The sequence below is a fragment of the Strongylocentrotus purpuratus genome, unplaced genomic scaffold, assembly GCF_000002235.5.
Source record: "Strongylocentrotus purpuratus isolate Spur 01 unplaced genomic scaffold, Spur_5.0 spur5_scaffold_21, whole genome shotgun sequence".
Taxonomy (NCBI): Eukaryota; Metazoa; Echinodermata; class Echinoidea; order Camarodonta; family Strongylocentrotidae; genus Strongylocentrotus; species Strongylocentrotus purpuratus.
The window spans coordinates 12147763-12173554 of NW_022145607.1; the positions used below are offsets into that span (position 1 = coordinate 12147763).

General features: G+C 37.3%; 1 protein-coding gene across 1 annotated transcript in view; it reads right to left on the minus strand.

The window, feature by feature from the left end:
- Window positions 1-3606: 3606 nt before the first annotated feature.
- The window catches only part of LOC105446915 (hydroxyacid oxidase 1-like), a 28375-nt gene continuing 6189 nt past the window's right edge, over window positions 3607-25792 (minus strand). Inside the window, exons 2-8 of the mRNA XM_030995375.1 lie at window positions 13442-13593; window positions 12708-12963; window positions 11367-11539; window positions 9449-9540; window positions 6019-6180; window positions 4656-4725; window positions 3607-3912 (exon numbers count right to left, since the gene is read on the minus strand). Coding sequence (XP_030851235.1) covers window positions 3833-3912; window positions 4656-4725; window positions 6019-6180; window positions 9449-9540; window positions 11367-11539; window positions 12708-12963; window positions 13442-13593 — 985 coding nt within the window. The 3' untranslated portion in view covers window positions 3607-3832. The remainder of the gene's footprint in view (window positions 3913-4655; window positions 4726-6018; window positions 6181-9448; window positions 9541-11366; window positions 11540-12707; window positions 12964-13441; window positions 13594-25792) is intronic.

Here is a 25792-nt window from a genome sequence, read left to right on the forward strand (position 1 = left end):
AATCTGTTTTCTGAATCAGATACTCAATCGTGCTTACTGTGATAAATGGAACCGGTCTATCAGGTACGTCTATAATATTTCGATTTAATTCTCAGCTTTATTGACTGCTAAATATCGAGCGGTCTTCACCTCTGCTGTTTTAACATAAGGAATCCGTATATTAATAACCTTTTGAATTGAAGTGTTGAACTAAATTGTGCCCAAAAAATATTGCTGAAAATATCTTAAAACAAGCAGAAAGACCGATTTGGCACTTCATGTCCACCCTCGGCGGCCCCCTCCCTCAGTGTTGATAATGACCTGTCAATAGTTGAATTGACCCTTTTTCTGGGGGCGGGGGGGGGGCGGTCGATGACGCCATAAGTGTGAGAAAGAAACATTATAAGTTCATTTCCTGTTCATAAAGTGGGCCCTCTATTGAGAAATCTTAGTGGTGTTGTGGCCATTTGGACGCCATATTGGATTTCGTGGTTTCATGAGCCACTGCTTAACGTTCTAACTTATCCTAATGGATTCTATGACCCCGAAAACCATAGCATAGACACCCCAATTATGTCTCTCGGATGGATAATAAGTGACTTATGGCCATTTTTATGTTGTGGCGGCCATTTTGGACGCCATCTTGGATTTTGGGGTTTCCTAGACCATCATAAAACATTTTTACTTGTCTCAATGGATTCTCTGACCCCCGAAACCATAGAATAGACACCAAAATTATGTCTGTAGGATGGATAATAAATGATTTATGGCCTTTTTTAGGTATCGGCGGCCATCTTGGACGCCATCTTGAAAATAACAGCTTTCTGAACCTTCGATTTTGGTATACTTTTAGTATGTTATTCCTGATGTCAAAACCATGAGTCAAGATGAGGTGAGGGCTGATGAGGCGTCTTTTACCACGGCCTATGCTGTATGCCTGGTCTTCTAGGGAAAGTCTGCTGTGCATGTAGCATGCATATAGCCTGTGGCTGTAACATTCACCTTCGTGGCCAACACTCCAAAATCAGACCAAGATCAACAAATTCTGATACTCTCGAGATCTCCAAAGCATTTTGACTAACAAACTGCACTAAATCTTCAACCCACTTTGGATCTCTCAATAGTAAACTCCTTACAAATTATTCGTACTCCTCTCACTATGAACATGGCGGACAAAGAAAGAGGACAAAATATACAGTTCCTCATTCTACCCTCAAGAATTGCTGAGGTAGACAAAGGAACATCTTTATTTTCAATGTTCTGTATTTGGTTTTGTAGTATTTTCCTCATTTCATCTTTCTTTATTTCCCAATTTCATTTGTCACTTTGCAAACCCAATTTGGGAGGACATTGCCCTCCGACATTATGCCAGGCACTGCCACCCTATATGTGTCAACAAGTGTCAGCTTAATGGCGTAATGGCCCTGGTCACTGCAGTTATCACCAGTGACTCGCCCTAACTTCCCAGAATTCAGTACAGAACTCTCTTTGTTTTATCCTGCCTCCCAATTAGAAGGATGAAAACAACATCTTCTATCTAACTTTCTTTACTAACACACTTCTCATAGTTCTTCGATGAATTAACACGTCAATATGAGAATGTCACCTCTACCATCACAATTTGCTCAATGCATACACAAGGAGCAAATCCTTCTACAATTCTAACTCTCCTTCATTTCATTTGGAGAATTCTCTTCCGTGCCTATCACCTCTTGTATGGCACATCAACTCTTTATCCTGCCCTCTTCAAAGGACTGGCAGTCTTGCAGTGGAACGTCTAAATCAGGAACCGACATGGCTCCTGATTCTCCACTGGGAGCTGCTAGCTTCTTCGCTTCGGTAGCTCTTTTCACACACGAGCTCGATTCACTGTAGCTCGCCTGAACTTTCATCAATGAGTCCATCTCACTGCAACTCTGATGATTTCACTTCAAAGTCCGGCTCATCGATCCAGCATCGAGCGACTCACTGCTCTTCACGATCACCACAAAACCGGCTTTGATGTCTACATTTCAACCTGGGCCTCCGACATCGAGCGACTCACTGCCTCGTCGTCGAGCGCCATCATCTCTTCTCTTTTCTTCTCGCCCGAGCGCTACATTCATCATCATCATGAGCGCCGGCATCGACATCGCGTTCTTCTCGGCTCTTCAGCCACTTCAACGAAGTCGCGCTTCCATCATTTAAGCCTCCGCACAATCATCGCGTGAGCCCCTTTCTTCGTTTCATCCATCATCATCTTCATGGACTTTCGACGTCATTTCTACCATTGTCGTAAGCTCTATTCATTCACTGCATTTATTCATGTCCATCTCATTCATGACCATTTAAACTCCGTGCAATATCCACGATCCTCATTAATGTGATTCTCATTCTGAATCATTTATTTGCTTGCATGACTACACTTTGCAAGTGTTGTGTCTGCAAATCAGTACCCAATAAAATAACGAAAAGGGAATACTTTTTATCATGTATTTTATTGCCAGTGCAACCTTGTTTCCTCGTAGTTAAATTTAAAAGAGAGTTATGTTGTGTGATCAGTGAACACGCCTTTACAATTTCCATTCACAAATCATCTACACACCAATAATTCTTCAGTTAATTCATTTTCCACTGAGTATCATTATCAAGAATTCTACGTCAGAAATTGAAAGAAAAGAAATAAAATAAAAGATGCTGGGATTTTTCTTACATTTGAATAGTTAGCATATTAAGAGTACGAATCATAACGACTAATATCATGATACTGATTGCACAAACACGAATTTGATCATTACATTCTGCAGTGGACCGCGAAGAAAGACGAATTCGAATGAAATAACAAGCGCTGAAAATTGATTACACATCGACCAAATTGAATTATACAGGACTTGTATATGACTTGATTTCTTGCCATTTGGTCGTTCCCGGATTTCAAAGACGAAATTCAAGTGCAAAAGGTTGAATTTGAATGAAGAAAAAAAATGTTTAAATGGACTGGAAATTCGATATCACTTTTAGCAGCTGAAATTCTACAGTACCTTTTCATGTAACAAAAAGTCAGGAATTTGTTGCTGTTACGATCAAAAATTATCGCATTGATCGTTCTAATAATAAAAATTTGATTAAATATTCAGAAAGATATTTTGCAAAGAGTAATGCAAGAAATAACGAAAAAGTTAACCTAACATTGCGCTAATCTCAGTTTGATGAGGATTTTAACTTTTTAGTTATTAAAGGTAATACAAAGTTTTGAGACATTTTGAAAATTGGGTGGATAGTGATTCTTTACAATTTTGATATATTTGGATGCCCCTCTGGATGTATTACAAGCACTAGAAAATTTTGCCCCTAAAACACTTCTGCTTTTGAGAAAAATTGAATATAAAAATTTACCGGTGCTCCCGGTAAATATTGATGAATTTCAAATAGCGCTTACGGCCGTGTAATGGTAGCTGCGATCATCAAAATATCAGAATATCGGAATAGCTAATCGGTCGATTTTAGTCAAGAAACTTTGTTTTATAGCTTCATTAATATCTCGACCTTGAGAGAGAGCTATACAACATACACAGTTTAGTATTTACAATTTCATAACTTTAGACTCGATTTCAACCGCGACAACGATAACTGAATATTGTAGGATCGTATATGCTTCAAATATGATAATTTGAACCAAATCCATGACCCAATACCAAAACTCTGCATTACCTCTTAAATTTAGTACAAATATTTCAACCAAAGAACGAAATGATAAATACATGTATACAGGAACTAATGTAGATGTTTTACAAGCGACGTTGCGAATTTCTATCGGCAGAATTAAGATTGAAATACATGGTTCAACATGTTTCAACTATAAGAAGCCCTAATTTCAAAGCTTATGTCTTGGAATGTTGTAATAGGCTTGGGGTACCACGATATCAGACGGTATTGAATTCACATCACAACAACCTATAAGAAAGAAGGAAAACAAATTGTGAATGTTGCACCTACGAGCATTCAATTTTATAATACTTCATAGAACAATTTCTTGTTTAAAATCAAGAAAGGGAATTCTCCTCTTTTCGTTTTTTTTTTAGCTTAGACCCGAAAACTCCTTTTCATAATTTTGTTGTTGGAAACGTCCCAATAGTGAAACATATTTAAATATTTTTTTTAGGAAATATTAGTCTCTCGATTTTTCAGGAAAAGTTTGGTATAATGATAAAATAATAAGTTAATGCGTATAAATTCCAAGAACTAAATTCCCACTATTGAGGATTTTAAGGCTCAGCTGCGATCCAAAAAAGATTTAGATATATTAAATAGTTAAGAAGAAAATCACCCGCTCTCTACAAATCACACAGTGAAGATTTGATCTTTGTGTTTAGTATATACATTTTAACTCTATGAAATGTTCCTGATTTGTATAATTATGTAATTAGTTTTTATTTTTAAACTCTGTAATTATGTAATTTTATTTTTGTTTAATAAATATAGATTTAGACAAGAAAAAGAACTGATGGTATAGTTTGGTAATGTTAAGATAGATTTGGCTAAAAAGATATAGAAAAAAACCTGCCAGTTCAGGGTTATCTTTATCTGAACATACTATTCTTCTAAACGTATATTCATATTTATGAATCTATAAGCGAGAGGCAGAGGGAAACACAAAGTTAATTTGAGGGGGACACAAAAGAAGAAAAAAGACTCACCACACAATCCCATTGCGAATTCAAGCTCGCTCCGAAGTATGTTCAGGACTTCCTTTACTCCTTCAGCCCCCTGTACATACATATCAAGCACATGATGCACAAGTCACGTTTAAAAACACAAAAGTGAGACAATCATGAATTTTGAACTATAAACGTTATAGAAGTTTATTTCGAGCTAAATCAGGACTAATGAAATCGCAAACATTGTCGTAAAGGCTAAAGATGCAATTGTAATCAAAATCTCACTAGCTTTGTTCCAACATTTCCTGTGTTATCCCAATTGAATGTAATTCTATGCACCCTAATACATAATACATATAAAGACAAAAAAATGCATCGGATAAACAGATCGTTCATTTGCTCCCCAAGTAATCTAGAAAGTGAAATTGTTTCTAAACACATTGAGGCACATTCATTAATAATAATAATAATAATAATAATAATAATAATAATAATACTCAGTTCTTTTATAGCGCATAACACATAAGAGGATAGCATGTCCCTATGCGCTTCAAATAGAAAGGAAATAATTACAAGAAAACTAATTCATACAAATTCGAAAATCCACTTAGAAGTAAAAAAAAAGTACATGTAGTGTTGGACGCTGAGTTCATGGGTGTACACTTTTAACATTGAATGAATACGTTTTAAGAGAAACCATAAACTTGTTTAAATTATTGTGATTTCTCATGGAATCTGGAAGTGAATTCCATAAAACTGAGAAGGCGTGTGTGTAAAAGAACGTTCACCGTATGTTTTTGTTGAGGTGGGAGGGACAATGAATAATGATTTTGAGCTTGATCTTAAAGTACGAGTAGGCCGATACAATGGGGCAAAGTGTTTAAAATTTTGTTTTGTTGTTGCTGTTCTTATTGTTGTATCTTACAAGATATATCAAAATATCTTCTCCCAACTCGTCATTTTCTGCCACCCTTGTACACCTTTGCAGTGTGATTCCACTCGACGAGTTAATGTTCCCCTCCCAGTTAGTTCTTGGTTTCCCTCTTGGTCTGCATCCCTGCCCCCCACTCCGTGAATGGAGGGATATCATGCGTGTTCCCAAACTCTCCGGCTCGTAACAAAAGAAAAAGGTCGACCCGTATTGACTTTACACACCGGACTTTTGCTGAAAGTGGGGGGGGGGGTGCTGAAAAAGGCTCGTATAACAAAAGAAAAAGGTCGACCCGTATTGACTTTACACACAGGACTTTTGCTAAAAAAGGTGGGGGGTCGCTGGGAACACGCATATGCGTATCCTAAATAGCACTGAGTGGGGTGGCGAGGTATGCATGGTATCTTCTACTTTTCCTCCATAGAAATCTTTGTTGTTGTTGTTGTTTTTGTTTTTGTTGTTCTACATTACCTCACAAGCTAGACCCCAGAGGACAGGTCTTCCAACAAATACAGCCTTAGCACCTCTGGCTAAAGCCTTGAGGACATCTGAACCAGTCCGTATTCCTCCGTCCATGTATACCTCAAGGTTTCGATCACGAACTGCTTCCACGACTTCAGCCAGAGCGTCAATCTAAGCGATCAGAATTATCAAGAGAGAGGCATTTTAAGCTCCTAGCACACGGGGCGTAAATTCGATTGCGTTATTGCCTGCGCTAATATCGAGCTTGGGAATACAACTGCCCCCCCCCCCCCCATTCATAGCAACGAGATATTACATTCACCTGTTATATACTATCGCATTCCAATAGTCAGAATACGAATATAGACTGGTTTACTAAAATATTTAGATTATATGCATACCATTTAAACAAAGTTGATCTTTACAACCTGGAACCTAGCCCGAATGTATGCAGATTGGATTCCAAGTATTGTAGTCCTTTCATAATAATTCATGAATAACCGGTTTATGGAATCAGGCGCGGATCCAGGATTTCTTAAGGAAGGGGGCCCAACTTTTCTTTTTTTTTAGGCTCCCGGAAAATTTGAAAATCGCGCCGGCCGAAAAGTCGCTCAGTGGGGGGGGGGGGTGGGGTAAGCGGACATTTTTTTTTTTTCTTTGGAGTCCCAAAAAAAATCGCAACGACTCAGCTAGCCGAAAATTCGCTCAGTGGGGGGGGGGGGGTCCTCGAAAATTTTAAAATTTGCATCCCCCCCCCCCCCCTTGAGCGCCAGGGGGGGAGGGGGCCCAACCCCCCAAAAAGGTAAAAATCGCGTGATTTTGCATGATTTTTTTCTCAAGGGGGGGGGCCTGGGCCCCCGGGACCCCCCCCCCCCCCCCCCTGGATCCGCCGCTGTATGGAATAACTCGTCGCTAGGTCACAAGGAAAGAAACATCCATATATTAGAATATGTTAGTATTAAACCGTTGATAGTCTTGTTCAGACGGAGGCAAATTAACCTGGGGTACATGTCGTGTTAAGAGCTAGTCGTGGTAAATATGGTGAGGTAGGTATAGTGACGATGGTCGTGTTATCTACGCCTACCTTTACCCCGACATATTTACTCTTAGATTTATCCAGGAGTAATTCGCTAACACGACTAGAGGGTAGCGTAAATTAACCGTGTGGATGCTCTCATTTATACACGGGAGTATAATTATGTGACCTTTCATGAGGGTTGTTTGTGACAATCGAAAATTAAAATTAGATTTTGGCACGGTTTAGATGCGGACGGCGGGTTGAGGTCGACTAGTACGGGCGCCACCACTTCCGTTACGCTGGTCGGTGGAAGGTCGTGTTAGCTTAATCGTGGCAAGTTGGTCCGAGTACGAGCGTGTGGACTAATGGTATAAGTGAAATATACATGAGGTATTTACTACTGCAGGGATCAACTTACACCGACTATCTATACCCCTATACCCTGGCTTATAGCACACTATTATAATATATAGCTAACATCACGAAATGTATGCAATTCGCATTCCGATTATTGAAACACAACTATTCTTAACAGGTAAATGAAATAATTTTTATCGAGGAACTTCACAAAGATGTTTGCATTACGAAAATGACCGAAAGAAAGTGTGACGCAATATGCAGCACTCATATGGTCACCTTTCCATTTAGACACAAAGACGGAATTTTCTCTAGAATATCTTCTTTTTGTACAATTACATTATATTTTATTTATTTATTTATATATTTTTATTTTAAAGCTGCAGCCTTTTAGAACCAAACAAGAGAATCTACATAACATCAAAGAAGCCCACCCCTTACCCCACGAGTATTTTAGAATTACTAGAAATGACATGATTTTCCGCGATTATAATCTCACTTTTGCCCGTTATATGCCACCTAGTGGTGATGCAGACTGATTTTTAACCAGCCCCACCCCTCCACCCACGTTTTTGCTCATTACGCCACTGTACAGCAAGGTTGTCTACTTATTATATTCATGTACATTCCAACAAGGGAATCATAAGACACACATGATTTGTATTTCATACAATGCAACAAAAGATGCGCCTCACGTCTTTCTTGCTTTCTATTCTCACTGGTTTATTTTGTCAAAAAATCCAGAAAGCCGATATTCGGACAAAAGATGACATCTCTGATATTGTGCCCATTGTGTAAGCCAATTTACTCTAAAATGTATATTCAGTAACCCTTGCACGGCATGTATTGTACTTCGTTCTTCTAAGAATGGACTTCATACATGTGATATTTGAATATCTCTTGATGGCCTGTGTCATTCACTTTTATTGTTCACCTTTGGCTTATGTTCACAAATGTAAACATACTATATGATTATATTGCAGTGATAACATTGTATTTATAAAGCATATGAAAGACTGTTGTTAAAATCATTATCGATGGCATCGCATTTTCCGGAAAGATCACATATAATTGTTTTAAAGAAAATACTTGGCTTGCACCCATTAATTGAGGATCGCGTGCTCGACCTTCTAATTGAAAACCAGTCGAAAAGTTAAGTCAACAAAGATAATGTGGTATTAGATTTTGAAGAGAGCAAACAAATAAAGTGATGGTTTTTATTTGAAAAAAGAGAGAGAAGAGTCGGAAATAAAAAATAAAAGGATTTTCTGGAGAACTGGAAAAACAAATAAGTATACTACACGCGTACAGTATTGTAATCAGGGAATGCAGATGATAGTGCATGGTTCAATTGCAATTATAATAAAGGGCTACAGCCCGGTTGACCGAAGGCCCGCGAGACCGAAAACCATGTGTGCAGTTATACGACACACAGTACATAATTATGCTTGTGCACACATATTTGGTTTTTGGTTGTCATTTTTGTGATCGTATATTAGCTTGATGCTTATGATCCCTTCACCTCATATTCACAATGTATTATTTCATCGGCCCCTAGGCATTTTCAAGTTTAGAATGCATATCGTAGAATGATTCGGGCTGCTAAATTTGGGGGCAAACTAGGATGAAAAATCCGAAATCTGAAACTAAATTACTCACTTTTCATGTATGATTTAAAAATCACTCATCATTCAGTAGGCCATATTATTTTGATAACAAGTTGATGATTATAATTTCTAAATGTACCCAGTAGAATGTGAACTCCATTAGACCTACTTGTTTGCGCCAGAAAAAAAATCGTGTGCAATAGCTTCGAAGGAAGGCAGAAGCGGATCCACGATGGGGGCCCGACGGGCCCGACCTCCCCCCCCCCCCCCTCGAAAAAAAACAGGTAAAAAACTGAATTGTAACGTAAATTGTACCCTTTTTAAACAAAAAGGTAAAGCCCCCCCCCCCCCCCAATCTTACCGCCAGCTGGCTGATTGGCTGCTAAATATTTTCTCACTAATTTGAACACCCCCTCCCCCTTCCCTCCCCCCCCCCCCCCAAAAAAAAAAAACTTACTGGAGCTGGTACTCCATCAAGCTGCCGTCCTCCGTGGGCCGATACCATGATGGCATCAACACCAGCATCGGCTGCCTGTTTCGCTGCCCTGGCTGCAAAACGAAAGAAATTATAATCATGTAATGCCCCAGTCACCTCAATGAGACAAGCAACAGATCTACTACAAACATTATCGAAATGCCATGATCGGTTATCGAACGGTATGGTTTCGGGAGGTGGAGGTATGACCGAGTTATGATATTGTTTCATGAGTGTGTGTATTGGTGTTTTACAGACGTGTATCAATCAGATATGACTATTTACGTCTGGGGACCGAACTTTAAACGTCACCATCCGAAAGGCGTGACTCAGTTTCGAACCTGCGTCCTCGGCTGAATCATTTTGTAACTTCCATTGTTAGTTTGATTACAGGCGCACGCCACAACGCCTAGCTAGAGACAACATTGAATCGAATTATGGCTTCGATTGGGTTTTTTTTTTTTTTTTTTTTTTTTTCTTTGCCTCATCAGAGGATTTATTGATTATATATACATGGTTACATTCAAAGATACAATACTACAAATCAAATTTACATAATCGCAAAAACATTATTGTCATAACAAAGAATTGAAATTAAGTTTTGCTTTGCAAAGCAATTGAATCTGAATTATCATACAAATTATATTGATAGTTTTGATTCCCTTTCTTTTGTTTTTCTCTTTTCTTTTTTTTTTTTCTTTTTTTTTTTTCTTTTCTTAAATAACACCCAACAGTTCTTTTGGTAAAAGCTTTCTGTTCATATTTAAGTTTGATTTACTTTCCATTCTTTTTATAATTTCTCTAAGGATATTTTGTTTAGAAGCAACTTTTCTCTTGTCTATCCCAGTTATATTTCGTTTAACAACCAATTTATAAATGGTCCAAAATGCTATTGTAAAGAATAATATACAATGACTCTCACAATCTATTTTGAGTAGGTGATGGATATTGAGCGTCAGTATCCTTACTTTGTATATATCTCTTAATATTTCTTTGATATGTTTAATGAACGGCTCAATTAGTTTGCATTCTATAAATGCGTGATTCATATCCTCTTTTATATTACATGTTAGGCATACATCGTCATCGGATATTCCCATTTTGATTTGGTTATAGATCCCTCGATCAGTGGTGTATCCGAAGGAGGGAGGGGGTGTCACTGTAAAGCGCAGAATGGTTCCTTCAGTTGTTAAATGGGGGGGGGGTAATTTTTAACCTGTACATAATGTTAACATGCTATGACGCGCATAGCTTTCAACCCTCCATCTATGAATATCCCCAGTCATTTACAACCGAATTTACTACTATATTACGTCGTATCTGGTTACAGGTAATGTTTCGCTGGATCATCACTTATCTGTTAAATTTCACTTTATAATAATAATAAGAAGAATACTCTCTTTAAAAAAAAGTGTGAATTTCACTCTATTTTCACTTTCTTGGGAGTGACGTCCGTGATCACTTGTTTAGGAGTGAAAATCGATTGATTTTAGAGTGCTCTCTAAGAAGAAAAGAGTGAATGTTCACTCTATTTTCACTACATTTTCACTCTCCAGAGGAGTGACGTCCGTGATCACTCGATTTTTTTTAGAGAGTACATTACATTTATAAAGCACTTAAAGCCCATCTGCACTATAGTTTGGCAAGGAGGGATTAGACCTCACTGACACGTGGTAATTGTCTCCTCAAATAAGCTCTCAATTAACATAAGAAAGGGGATCATAAGGGACTAACGGGTACCGCTTAGGCATTGTTTGCTATCTAGAGGGCGCGAGTAGCTACAAGTAGTGCAGTGGGGCTTTAACACAATGTTTCAAAGCGCTAAATCCGTTCTTGGGATTCATCTGCTTCCACTCACATCAAATTAAAAAGAGGTTAATCTTGTCTTTGATTTAAGTACCTGTAAGGATTCCCTTGCACACTACTGGAAGGGACGTTTCTTCTCTGACCCACCTAACATCATTCCATGTAAGCTTCGAGTTGAGCTGAGATGAAAAATATTTTATTAAATTCAAGTCTCCGTTTTTCTTTGCTTCTATTTGTCCAGGTAGACCTATTTCCAAATTAGGGTATCTGCAATTGAGATTTAAATAAATGTACATGAACGTTATTATCATTATAAAAGCAGAGATTTTGTTGTGCTCTTTTGACTTTATTTTTAAATCATTGAATCTATCGCAATACTGCAAATATAAGTGAGGCCACATTGAAAACCTTTCTCCGGCTTTACTGTCTAGTTGATTTATGCACTGAAGGGCTTTCACACCAGGCTTTGCGTAGAGTTGCGTAGTGTTGCGTACCGACTACGCCAAAGCGTACGCTACACTACGCCGGCCTACGTAACTGTACGCGGAGGGACGCAAATGGGTACGCGAGATGGACGCAACAAATTAAACATGTTTAATTTTTTCGAGTACCTTCGGTGTAGACACTATACACAGAAAGTACGCAATTTGTACGCTATTCTACGCAGCACTACGCTAATGTACGCCAAGCCTACGCAACAGTAAAAGCTTGCTCACACAGTAATCAACCGTACGCAACCGTAAGCAAACCTGTAAGCCAGGCCTACGTAAACTCACGCAACCCTTATGCAGAAGCAACATTTTTAGGTACGGGTTGCCTATGCACAGGGTACGTAACCATACGCCATCGTACGCCAGCATACGCGTAACCTACGCAGGGACTACGCCGAAGCAACATTTTTTTCATGAATGCGCAGCCCAATTTCGCCGTAGTCGGTACGCCACACTGCGCAACTCTACGCAGGTCCGGTGTAAAAGGGGCTTAACCTCGTGTGTATTTATTTGGTCATGTCTTTCACACCAAGTCATCACCAAACATAATAATATAATACGTACGTAAACATCTGATAGTTTTTTTTTTCAAATAAAGTAAAGGCTTTAGAGTAAGAGTATTTATTTCATTAAAGAGTGGTGCAACATTACATGAATCGCATACATAACTATTCAAACATACCAGATATGGCCTGGGATTATGAATTCACTAAAGCAGTGTGTAACGGATAAACATACAACTTAAAGGTTTTACAAGGACAATATATTCAAATGAGATAAAGGTATAAATTAACATTTCAGAAAATTATATAAAAATGAAAGCGATAAACATTTAGATGTTTTTTTTAACAAAGGACTAGTAGAATATGGTATGTAACGTGAAGCATATTGGCATGACATATTTAATGATAAATTATATAATTTTTTTAACAAAAAGATCTTACATAAGCAGTCTGTCGTTACCAAACTTCTCCTGAAATTCGTCTATGTTCCAACCGGTTCCCGGAGAATCCACAGTAACTACGATGGCACTGTACCCAGCCTTTTCGGCCTGCTTGATGAGGCTTCTAGTCAGTTCTCGATCATTGAAGATATACATCTGCATCCAGCGAACCCCGGTTGGTACCGCGGTTGAGACCTCGGCCACGTGTGTGTTTGAAAAGCAGCTCTGAACCATCACTGTGCCAGCAGCCGATGTACCTAATATGCAACATACAGGTCTATATCGGGTAATCAAAGGTGCTTAAGGGAACAGAACAATCATAGAAAAGTGACGAATGGTATTACAGCACAATTTTGTTGTATCCCTCTCGTATGACAAAATGTATCTCTTCGTGTGTTTTTTCCCCTAAATTTCTTCGTACCTTTTGGAGTTGTTATCTCAGCCTTTTGTGTAGGCCTTATACTCTTCTTCTACATGAATCATTAATAAAAAAAAAAAATAATAATAATATTCAATTTTTATATAGCGTTTAATACAAATGTCTCTAAGCGCTTTACAAATATACTTTTACTTAATCTTTGTGTTTTTCTTCTTCTGCTTTTCCGTTTTTCTTTCTGTCTTATATGTTCTTCTTTCTTTCTTCCTCTCTTCCACCGTCTGGTGTTGTTTTTTTCTTTCATGTTTATTCCTTATTTCTTCCTTTCTTTCTTTTGCTCATCCTGTTCTAAGACATACCTTTAGCAGTCCCGATCTCAGCCTCTTTGTAAGCAAAGCGGTGTAACGCAGAGGGTGCCACTCCGATGGGTGAACTGATTGGCGTACCAAGCAAGGTCGTCGAAAGACAAATCGAAGACACATCCGCTAACACGCGAGGACGAAACCTATATCTTCAAGGTTAAGAAGGAATTGAACAATCCAGAAAAAGGATAACAAGTTTCAGAAGGAGTGGGGCAAGCGAAAGAGAAATGACTTTGAAAAAGACAAACCTGTATGATGCCAGCTTAACATTAAAACGATATTTCAGAAGTAGTTTGAGAATGGCGAACGGAAAAGCATGTCAATGAACAAGATCCAAATAACTTTGAAGAAATGAAGTTAGGAGCATTGTGGAAACCCTATTTAATTGCCTATAGAGTCCAATAATTAAACTGTATGAATATATAAATTGTTACGTAAGCTCAATGTACAAAAGGCAAGTACCTCTATCGGTTTTCCAGTTTGTATAATTCGTGAGATTGCATTTGAACTGAGCACATCATTGACTAAGATATTCACTTCGGCTTTTGAACTAAGAATTTCTCCTTAAAATGTGGAAATATGCAGAGATTAAACCTGTGCCAAAGCCTTATTCACCTACAATATGAATGTGTTAAGACCAATTGCATTAACTTTATACTTTGCGAAGATTGCAGAATCGTTTATAGCAAAATGATTGTGGGAGAATATTTCTAACAAAATAGATCGGAATCAATTTGGAAAAAGACGAAACCTGTCTACATGTCACTATTTGATTGGATTTCTACATGCTTTGGTTAGAAATGCTGACATCCTTTAACTAATAGACAATATAAACAAAAATTAGACTGACTTTTCGAAGGTATTTGACCGAATTAATCATAATGTACTTTACACTAATTTATTTTAATTTCATTTTTGACCTAATGTCATCAGTAGTAGACTTCCTACAATCGTCAGCAAACTGAATCAAAGGTCCTAATCTTTGGCCCAATCGATTTTTTTTCGTAATGATTAAAGAGAAGGTTGAGTTCTGGGAAGAGATGAAAAATAATTTGTGAGCATTACTCATTCTTAGTATGCAAGTGTGGAAGAACATCAGATAAGACATGTTCCCTGAAAAGCATGGCTCTTCAAATGCCTTCATATTCTAAATATGCATGTAACATCGTAAAAATCGGGGGGGGCGGCTTTTTACGCCACGTGTTCTTGTAGTCCCATATACATCTTTCTTTATACAGTGTTTGTAAATTTACCAAGACTCGGCCAAATTCCTTATCATTTTGATGATTCCACAACCTTGCAATACACACAAATTCTTATATGCTGGATGATCAACCTTTTCTGGTCGGTTCCACAACGTTTCTTTCACAATGCAATCGCATGACCAGAACTCAACTTCATCTTTAACGATGCCTGTACAGATTCATTTATGTCATATCTCAAATACACAAAATACACAAACATCTCATTTTCAAAGCAAACTTGAATCGCTTGAATCATGGACTCCTCTCAATAATATTAAATTGAATGTATCAATATGTTGTTCGATGTCACTTTTATTTTCTAAGCAACCTGTACAACCACCTCTGTTATATAAATCATCAACCAGTGTGTACATACGGTAAAGTTTGTTGGTTTTACCATTCGAAATGACCTTAAATGAATTGTTCATGTGACTAAAATGATAAAGTAACAGAAGAGTATTCATGCTCCGCAGATTGAAAGCTTATAATCTACCTGATTATTGAGTTTGTACAGTGCGTCCCAGAAAAAAACGAAACCAAGAAGTATCGATGTTCTATCATAACTTAATCACAACTATAATTAATGAATGATACATGTCATTATACAAGTCTGAATTTAAAATACTATAACACTCTAATGTGTACCAAACTCTTTAACGGGGTCTGACAACTTGACAGAAGGCCCACGAGGTCGAAGTGACGAGATCCACTACTTTCAAACAAAATATGCTATTGTACTTGTTTTTTCTTTTTTGTGTTATATTTTTTTATATTTGCACGGTTTGTAAAATGTATAGTTATCTCTGTTATTGACAATTTTAATGAAATGAAATGTGAAAATGAGATTTCCGCTTCGATCTGCTAATTATATGCTTTGCCTCTATATTAAATAAAGTTTTGTGACTACTATTTAATAAACTCTTCAAGATATCTGACATTTGGTAGAAAACCAACGTCTTCCCTTCTTCTTGACCATGATCAACAACTTCTTCGATAATTTGTTATGTACAGCGCTGTGAAACAACAGTTAGTTTGTAAGAGCGCTATAGAAATGACTTTATTGTATTGTATTGTATTTCTTGACTTGATTTTATTTGGCAATTAGTCACACTTGATTGGACAGTTTGGGATAACAAAATCTTGCGATCATGTTCAGCTTTCTAAATAAAAATGGGTTCTTCCAATAATCAGTCCCCTAACAATATTTCATGGGCTAAATTTCTAAATTTCTGCGTGATATTGCATACTAAATAGTGGGTGACGAGATCCATTAATAAACTGTTGTGGAGTTTGTCCTGACTTTTCTGCAATCGACGTCTGAATTGAGGCAAGTAAATCTAGACATGATAAAAAAAAAGTTGCATTCTAATATCGGTATTTTAGCCAAGCAGATGCATTATTTGTTCATTTAGAGCAACCAATATAACCACAAAAAAAAAACATTCTCACTATATATGAAGGGATATATTGCCATTTTTCCTCAAATTCTACTGGGTACATTTTGAAATAATAATCATCAACTCGTCATCACCATGAAATGACCCATTGAATGAGTGGCTTTCTTATCATAAATGAAATGTGAGTACTAGTAATTCATTTTAAGATTTCAGATTTTTCATCCTCCAAGTTTACTAGCCCGAATCATTTCATAAAATGCATTCTAAACCTAAATATGCCTAGGGCCGATAAAATAATATATTGTAATTATTTATAGGTGAAGGGATCATAAGCACCAAGCAATACGATCACAAAAATAACAACCAAAAGCCTCATAATTATGTGTGCACAAGCATAATTAATCGGTCTTCGGTCTCGCGGGCCTTCGGTCAACTTGGCCGTAACCCTTCATTATAATTGCTACTGAACCATGCACTAGCTAAGTTCCATGACACATGCTCCGCCGACGATTGCTCCGCCGACATTTACTCCGCAAAACGCGACAATTGCTCCGCGACATTTGCTCCGCGACAGTTGCTCCGCCGACAGTTGCTCCGCCGACATTTGCTCCGCCGACATTTGCTCCGCCGACAATTGCTGCGCCGACATTTGCTCCGCCGACAATTGCTCCGCCGACAATTGCTCCGCCGACATTTGCTCCGCCGACAATTTCTCCGCCGACAATTGCTCCGGTGACAAATGATCCTCGAACGACAGTTGCTCCGCCGACAATTGCTCCGCCGACAATTGCTCCGCAAAACGCGACAATTGCTCCGGTGACATTTGCTCTGCCGACAATTGCTCCGCCGACAATTGCTCCGCCGACATTTGCTCCGCCGACAATTGCTCCGCCGACAATTGCTCCGCAAAACGCGACAATTGCTCCGGTGACAAATGCTCCTCGAACGACAGTTGCTCCGCCGACAATTGCTCCGCCGACATTTGCTCCGCTAAAAAAGTGCCCCGTAAAATACAAAGGCTACTACGACAATATTATTGTTGCTCCTCCCCAGAAGTACCCCGCAAAAGACAATGCTCCGCCGACAATTAAATTGCTCTCTGATCCAAAAGTGCGGCCTCGTGGAAGACATGAATGCTCCTTTGGCAATTAGTGCAATAAATGCTCAACAGTTTTGTGCTATTCCCCATAATGTTTGATTTAAAAAAAACATCAAGTTTTAGCTCCTTATATATGCAAGTTCTCCGGAGAAAGATAATTACTCCGCTCAAAATCTGTTTCATTTATTACTCATTAGCCGATCCAAAGCTCAAGGTTATCTCTCTCTCTCTCTCTCTTGCTCTTCCTTTTCCTTTTTATACCCTTTTCTTGTCTTCTTAGCTCTTTTCTTTCCTCTCGTGCTATTAGTCTTCTTTCATTTTCATCACTTCTTCTTTTTTTCCCCTCTCGAGTTCTATTTCTCTCGTGAAATTCTAACGTAATGTAGTACATGTAGTACATTCTTGTTTAGAATAGTATTTTCAATAATATCCAGTCCGTTTTCTATAGTATAGGTTTCTTTCCTTCAGTTAAGTGTATGTAGCTTTATATTAGTGTGTAAAACACCCCGCCTCATTCGAGTATTTTGTTTTCACTGACTTTAAGGGGCTCACGGAACCACCGGAAGAAGAGCAATTGGCTTATCGTGAAGAACTGACATCAAACTGCAACAAAATGATTTGTATAAATAGGAATAAGCAGAAAGGCTGCCATCTAATTTTCCCGTCTGAATGGGTTCTCTTCTTTACGTATAAGTGCCCTTCGAAGCTTATTTTGATCCCTCCCCTGTTGCTTTCTAGAACTTCCACGATGACCTAATACATTGTATCAGGGGCGTCGCTAGACCTTTTTCAGTGGGGGGGGGGGGGTTGGGTTGGTGTAGAGGCCAACGATTACCGACAAAACTAGCCACCAATTACCGACAAAATTAAGTGTCTCAATATCTACAAATACCCCTATAAACCCGGGGCCGAAGGCTAAATTGTTTTTCCTATGGACTATAGTACTTGCGTATGCGCAAATGATCAATTTCCTCGACGACACAAATATTATTATTAATTATTTTGTCAACTTAGTCAACATCATAGCTATATATTTTAATGCAGGCGCGGAGCTAGGATCTTATTTTAGGGAGGGGCGGTAGTGAGCAAGCGAAGCGCGCTCGTTAGGGGGTGTCGGTGTTAGGCCTTCCGCGCGAAGCGCGGAAGCTTAGACGTTTCCCTAAATTATTAGGAAAAGAAGACGATTTATTGTACCGTTCTCGACCTGTCTAAATGAAGTTTTCCCCTCCCGCGCGAAGCGCGGAAATTTTGGCGTTTCATCAAAATATAGAGAAAGGAAGACGATTCGTCGTATCGTTGTTGACTCTTAAATCCTTGTTTGAATTTAGTTTCCCTGAAAATATTAAATCTCTGATTTCTTTAGCTGATAATTATAGGAAAGTGAAACTTCGAGAAAATACAAGTATTGTAGTTGTAGTCACTCTCGAAGTCGTCACAGCGGATACAAAGTCACAGTTCGTAGGGGGAAAAAAATTGTCGGCCGACCGACAATATACATTTCACCGACTTCAAACTTCTGCATTGATATAGTACACGAGGATCGAGCAAAAATACCGACACAGCTGACCCGACACAGCAACATACTTACCCGTGTCTTTTTTGATTCCTTGACGAGACGACTCCACCCAACGACCCCCCTTTCTTTTACCCCCACTCCTGCTTTCTCAGGCTCTTACCTTCCCCCTCCTCTCTTTCACACCCCCCACGTTTCTTTTGTTTCCCTTTTCTCTGTTTTCCTTTTTTTCCTTTTCTTTCTTTTCCTTTCTTTCCTCTCCTCCCTCTTTTTTTTTCCTTCCCTTTCTTTCTTCTCTTTTCTTTCCTTTCTTTTCCTTTCTTTCCTTTCTTTTCTTTACTTTCTTTTCTTTTTCTTTTCTGTTTTCTTTTCTTTCCCTTGCCCTCTCTTTTTTCCCTCCCCCTTTTCTCTTTTTTCCGACGGCAGCGCAATTTTACCGATAATATCCTGAGAGGTGGGGGGGTGTCGCACCCCCACACCCCACCCCCCCCCCTTTGGCGACGCCCCTGTAATGCTTTACTTGCAGATGGTTTACCTAGTAAGATGCATGTGCTTTATTGCATTGAGGTCATTTTTAGGTCTTACATATTGATGAGCTAACTAGGAGGTATGCGCGTATTGGGGAATGTGGCTTGCTGCTCTACTTTTTAAAAAAAACTTCCCACGACATGGAATGAGTGTTCAGTGTGGGACGTACAGTGATAAATGGAAAGTTATTTCAGTATATTCGAAATGACTTCTAGGTAACTCCTTTTTCCTCCCACATCCTTATCCTTTATTCTTTCTCTTGCGTTTAGAAACATTGTATGAAGCGCATTATAAGTGAAATGTATTATCAGGTGGGCTGTATATAATACAGATCACCTTGTGTTTTCGTTAGAATATTTTTCTTATTTCTAACCACTTTTTTGTTAGCACGATAACTTGAAAATGGCTCAATCAAATGCCTTGATATTTGTAAAGGCATGAGGAAAGAGCACAGGTTTTCAACCTTGACCTTGATTGATAACGTCATCCAGGCGCAATTTTTTGAAAATCGAAATATGATCATATCTTCATAACGAAAAGACATTTCTCATTCATATTTACCAGGATCAAGGTCAATATCAGTCCGGTCAATTTCATGTCAAAAAACGCGAGCGTACGCCATTATTAGCAAAAGCATTTCATAAAGAATCGCGCGCGCGTTTTCGTTTGTCACGGCCGAACGCAAATAATTCATCCTGGATTTTTTTTGGACACAGTATTCCTCATGTTTTCCCGAACAATTTGATACCATGTTTATCTCTCTATGACTATTAATAAGGGAATGAGCGTCCGTTCAAGATAAACGTCCGTGCGCGCGTGCTCATGTAATACATAGCATATATGGGCAACAACATGCCTACACAAAACCCTTATGACTCTATGGGATTGACGGGAACCCTCAATTCTTTTTCATATTCGGTTAGAGTATGAGTCGGAGATTGTGATTCCATGTCTCATTTTGCCATTAAGTATATCTTGTCATCATCATATTGACCTTGGAACTCAAAATACGAATTTGCATATTATGACGTCAGCATATTTATGGAAAATTGATTGTATCTCTGTAAATATTGATTGATTCTCTTCTTAATGTTGATATCTTGTAGTTGAGGCAATTGTCTACAAGTTAACTGCATATTATTTTTCATTTTGATGACATCATAGTGAAAATTGCGATTAAAGGTAACTTGACAGATTTTCTTAATTTGCGTGTTAAGCCTGTGGAAGGTACCAATTTAGTTCAAATCATGGATCTACATGACATTAATCTTTGAGCACTATCTAGCTTATTTTGTGCTCTATGTAGCTGAGACTATGGGCTATAAAAGTTGTGTCTTTTGTTCTTTGATCAGATGGTGGGATCATGTTGAAATTTTCAACTGAAAGTTAAATTCGCAAATGTTGTAGAACATTGTAGGAATTATGCATATGTCACGTTTGTCCTATTTGTGAAATATAAACGTTAGCAGTTTTCTAGTATTCAAATTAAACAAGGAAACCCCTTTACTTTATATACTTTACTGTCAGACACTATTGAGTGACTGACCAATTTTTTTCCTCTGGTAATAAAATACATTATATGAGCTTAAAGGGTACATGAGCATTTGTCCACATCAATAACCCACTTCTTGTAATGGCCCAAAATAATCCGATTGAATCTATGCGCAGCACAATCTAGGTAAACATGACGGGTAGAGCATTTCATGGAAGAAGATGAAATTGTGAAAATGCATTCTTCGTTATGTCAATTAGGGTCAAAGGTGTAACTGCTTATTGTATGGGGTCAATTGTCATATATCGTCTCAATCTATCTTACATAGATCCATAATGTTCAATATACTACACAGTTGAAACTTTTCATATGGATAGACCTTAAAGGTAAAGACCAGTTATGGTCATGCGATTGCATTGTGACAGAAACGTTGTGGAATCGATCAGAAAAGGTTGATCATCTAGCATATAAGTATTGGTGTATACTGCGAGGTTTTGGAATCATCAAAATGATAAGAAATTTGGCCCAGTCTTCGTAAAGTTACAAGCACTGTGCACAGAAAGATGTATATGGGAATATACGCACACGTGCGGGACATGTGCGTTTATCTCTCACAGACCATGTAGATAAACTAATTTACCAAACATATCAATTAGTAGGCGGTTTCCCGGCAAAATTGTTATCATCATGTATTAGTCAAAACATATTCTTTCACTTGATTGGTAATAAGAGCTTCCATTTCATTTTTTGAAATTGGGGCGTTTTCCAATACTGGTTTTTACCTTTAATAGGAAGAGCATTTTAGAAGATAATATAAAATCGTGAAAATACATTCTTCATTATTTAAAACATTAGCATACGTATAACCTAAATTGTCAAAGTGACAAATTCAAGTTATTGTTATTCCCATTCATTATTCTGCCATTAATTTGTTCGCAGGATATCTCATGAATGAATAAAACCATTATCATGAAACTTGCCATGATGATTAATATTAGCATAACTTAGAATTGTGACACTTTTCAGTAACTCAAAATCATCGTGACGTCATCCAGGCGCTATTTTGTGGAAATCGACTTTTAATCATATCTTCATAACGAGTCATCAAAACTGAACCATATTTAAAACACACGAACTTCAGGTCAAGGTTCGACATAACATCTCATCAAAATCCGCGCGCGTCTGAATTTTAAAATGCTCAAATTCACTTTTTAATCAAAACAGAGTATGTTCTAGGCCATTTAAAGAATTTCGAAAATTATGCTCGCGCGTTTTTGCGTGTAACGCCATTACACAACAATGAAACGCAATTTTTTGTTCTTTCATGATATTTCATAACGGAATGCGCGTCCGTTTAAATTTGAAATTCAAAGAAAATCCCAAATATGTCAACTAATGTATGACTAGAAACTGGTAATCTAACAGATGGCCATCGTACAAGTTATAGGTCAACTACAGATCGGGTGATTTATAAAAAAAAATACAAATACAACCACCTCCATAGCAGCTGGGATATACCAGAGATTCGCCGGAAAAATAACGATGTTTTAATGACGTCACTATATGGACCAACATTGCCCAAGCAGACGACATCCCATAGAGAATGAACATAATTGCAAAGCTATTATTTGTCAAATTATAATGAGTTAAGTGTATATAAATGTAATGGCATGTCAAACCATTCAAAAGGGGATATGACCCGATTCTGATAACTAAAATATTTTGCTTGTAAATACACAGGATTGGGGTTAATTAACAATCAAAGAAACCAGACTTTCAAATTGAAAACCCCCTGGAATGATATTAAGGACGGAATTGTTCCCTCTTGAAACGCCGAACATACCCCGATGTGTACAGCTGAATATACAATGGCGTCTTATTTTGTTTACAAGCGACAGATTCCTTTATTTTTGTATCGCTGCATTTGTCATCAAAATAAAACCATGCGCGGGGTTAAGAGTGAGGCAATAGATTATACATTTAGCCTGACGGTAGTGAAGTAAGCCTGAATCCGATGACCGGGGTAATAATATATCTGTAAAGCGCTTAGGTACATCGTTGGATCGGTGTATTGAGCGCTATATAAAAAACCGGATTATTATTATTATTAATGACACAAGAAAAGATGAAAACACAGGCACTGAAAATGTGTGAGATGTCATGGGGCATCGTCTGCTTGTGCAGGTCATGTCCATACTGTGATCTCACACATCTCAGTAGCGTTCGGAGAGCTCTTCCGGTGCTATGCCCATGCTGTATTTAAGCGTTTTGTAATTTATAATAATCGTTACTTCGAATATTTCCAAGCATAGAATTTTGATAACCTTGTCGAATCAAAGTTTCAACTTTGCAATAATTGAAATAAATTTAGTTTTTAAAATCAATGAATATCAACTTTAAGATAAATTGCCGTGTGCACGAGGACATGTAATACAGAGCATATATAGGCAAAAACATGATTACACAAAATTCATCACAGCTCTTTGGGATGCACCTAGACCCCCAATTGTTCTTTTATTTTGATTATATGAGTCGGAGATATGATTTCATTTCTCATTTGGCCATTAAGTACATTTCAACGTCATCATAATGGCCTTGAAAGTCAAAATACGAATTTGCATATTATGACGTCGACATATTTACAGAAAATGATTGTATCTCTGCAAATATTGATCAATTTTCTTCTAAATTTTGATACGTTGTAGCTGAGACAATTCTTCACAAGATTATTACCAATATCTATTCATTTTGATGACGTCATTAGATTTTTTGCTTAATATGCGTCTTATGCCTATGGGAGGTGAATGATACTACATTCCAGTCTAGACTTGTTCATTATGTTGCGTATGTAGTGCGTCGAAATATCAGTTCAATGATTGGTAGGCTCTGCAATCAGGCGAAAATTTGAGCTTGTTTAGTAAATTAATCATATAACAATTGTCTATCGAATTCATGAAGGGGGCGCTATACCACTTTTAATCATTTTCATCGTCATTTAAAACAAATAAATCATCATCATCAATATCTTTATTATCGTATTTATGAATATTATCATTAGATCATCATCGGCACACTTTCATGATACAAAAATAGCATACGGTATCACCTAATTCGTCAAAGTGACGAATTAAAGTCTAGTTATAATTGTTAATCATATCATTATGATCATCTGTATTATCAGCATATTCTACAATGGCAGTAGTATAGTATAGTCATGTAGAAGTAGGCCTAGTAGTAGAGGTATCATTCTGATCCTTATTATCCTGATTATCTTTTGCAATACGTCTATATAGACGATAAACTCACGACAATTTACAATTGTCATGAATCATTGTCTTTAAGCTTACCATTAAATGCATCTGGTTCGAATTTTGCTCAGGTATTTGGTACGTGATGATTTAAATGGTAGAAATGAACTTGTGTCCTATTCATTCTAGTCTTATTCATTTGCATTATGTTTTATTCATTCAAGTTCTAATGTTTCTGACTGTTTTAAGACAATATCTTTTGTGTCGATCATAGATTCTTCCTCTTCCCCTCCTTCTTCCTAGTACATGTAGTAGGAGTAGTACTAGAAGCAGTATCACAATAATAATGACAACAATGATTATTATGGTTGGTGGTGTTACTAATGTTATTTTTGTAATTATTATGTTTGTTATTGTGATTATTATCCTTATGATTATTATTGTTAATATAAGTTATTATTGTAATTATTATAATCATTATTATTGTTATCTTTATGATGAATATGAACGTGATGATTTTGATGACGATTAGTATAAGTATATAGTATTATTATAATTGTTATCATATCATTATTATCATCTGTATTATCAGCATAATCTACAACGGCAGTAGTGTAGTATAGTACATGAAGAAATAGGCCTAAAAGTAGAGGTATCATTCTGATCATTATTATTCTGATTATCTTTTGCAATACGTCTAGACGATAAACTCATGACAATTGACAACTGTCATGAATCATTGTCTTTAAGCTTACCATTAAATGCATCTGGTTCGAATTTTGCTCGGGTATTTGGTACTGGATGATTTAAATGATAGAAATTAACTTGTGTCCTATTCATTCTAGTCTTATTCATTTGCATTATGTTTTATTCATTCAAGTTCTAATGTTTCTGGCTGTTTTAAGACAATATCTTTTGTGTCGATCATAGTTCTATGTAGCTTGATATCTCACGGTAATTTTGAGAGAAAAGCAATGCAAGCAATGATTTCTGAATTGTAGCGACAATCGCGTTCGCCTTTGCTGTCCTTCAATAATATTTGACAAGCAGTATTAATTAATTTTTCAAGGACTCAAGATACATTCGTTTAACAGTTGATTACCCTCAGTTGATTCTTTTGTTCGGATTATTTGGCGGGGAAAATGTATTACTGAAAATGTATTAGTGAATGTATTATTATTCTTATTTGTTCATCGTCTCTACGATGCCCTTTGAATCAAAAACAGATTTTATTTTATTTTTGTAATTATTATGTTTTTTATTGTGATTATTATCCTTATCATGATTATTATCGTTAATATAAGTTATTATTGTAATTATTATAATCATTACTATTGTTATCTTTATGATGAATACGAACGTGATGATTTTGATGACGATTAGTATAAGTATATAGTATTATTATAATTGTATGGGACATGACTTTTTTCAAAACTGGATTCTACATTCCCGTCTTTCGCGAGCAATATCTCCGTCGTTTTAGCTTCGTTTACGCTGAAATTCGAGTATGTTGTAGCTAAGACAATAAGCTATCTTAAATTTGCCCTTTATTTTGTCTCAAATTTTAGTTAGACCAGCCCACCTATTCTTGTTCAAAACAAGTATTACAAATCTAGTTATTATTATTGTCATCAACATTCATTCATTTCATTTCATGAAATGCATTCAGAAAATGAAGAAAAAAAAACGAAAATAACCCGTGAAAAAAAATTTTGTCGGCGAAGCATTTGTCGTAGTACTAGTAGCATTTGTATTTTATGGGACACTTTTTGGGCGGAACAATTGTCGGCGGAGCAAATGTCACCGGAGCAAGTGTCGCTTCAGGCG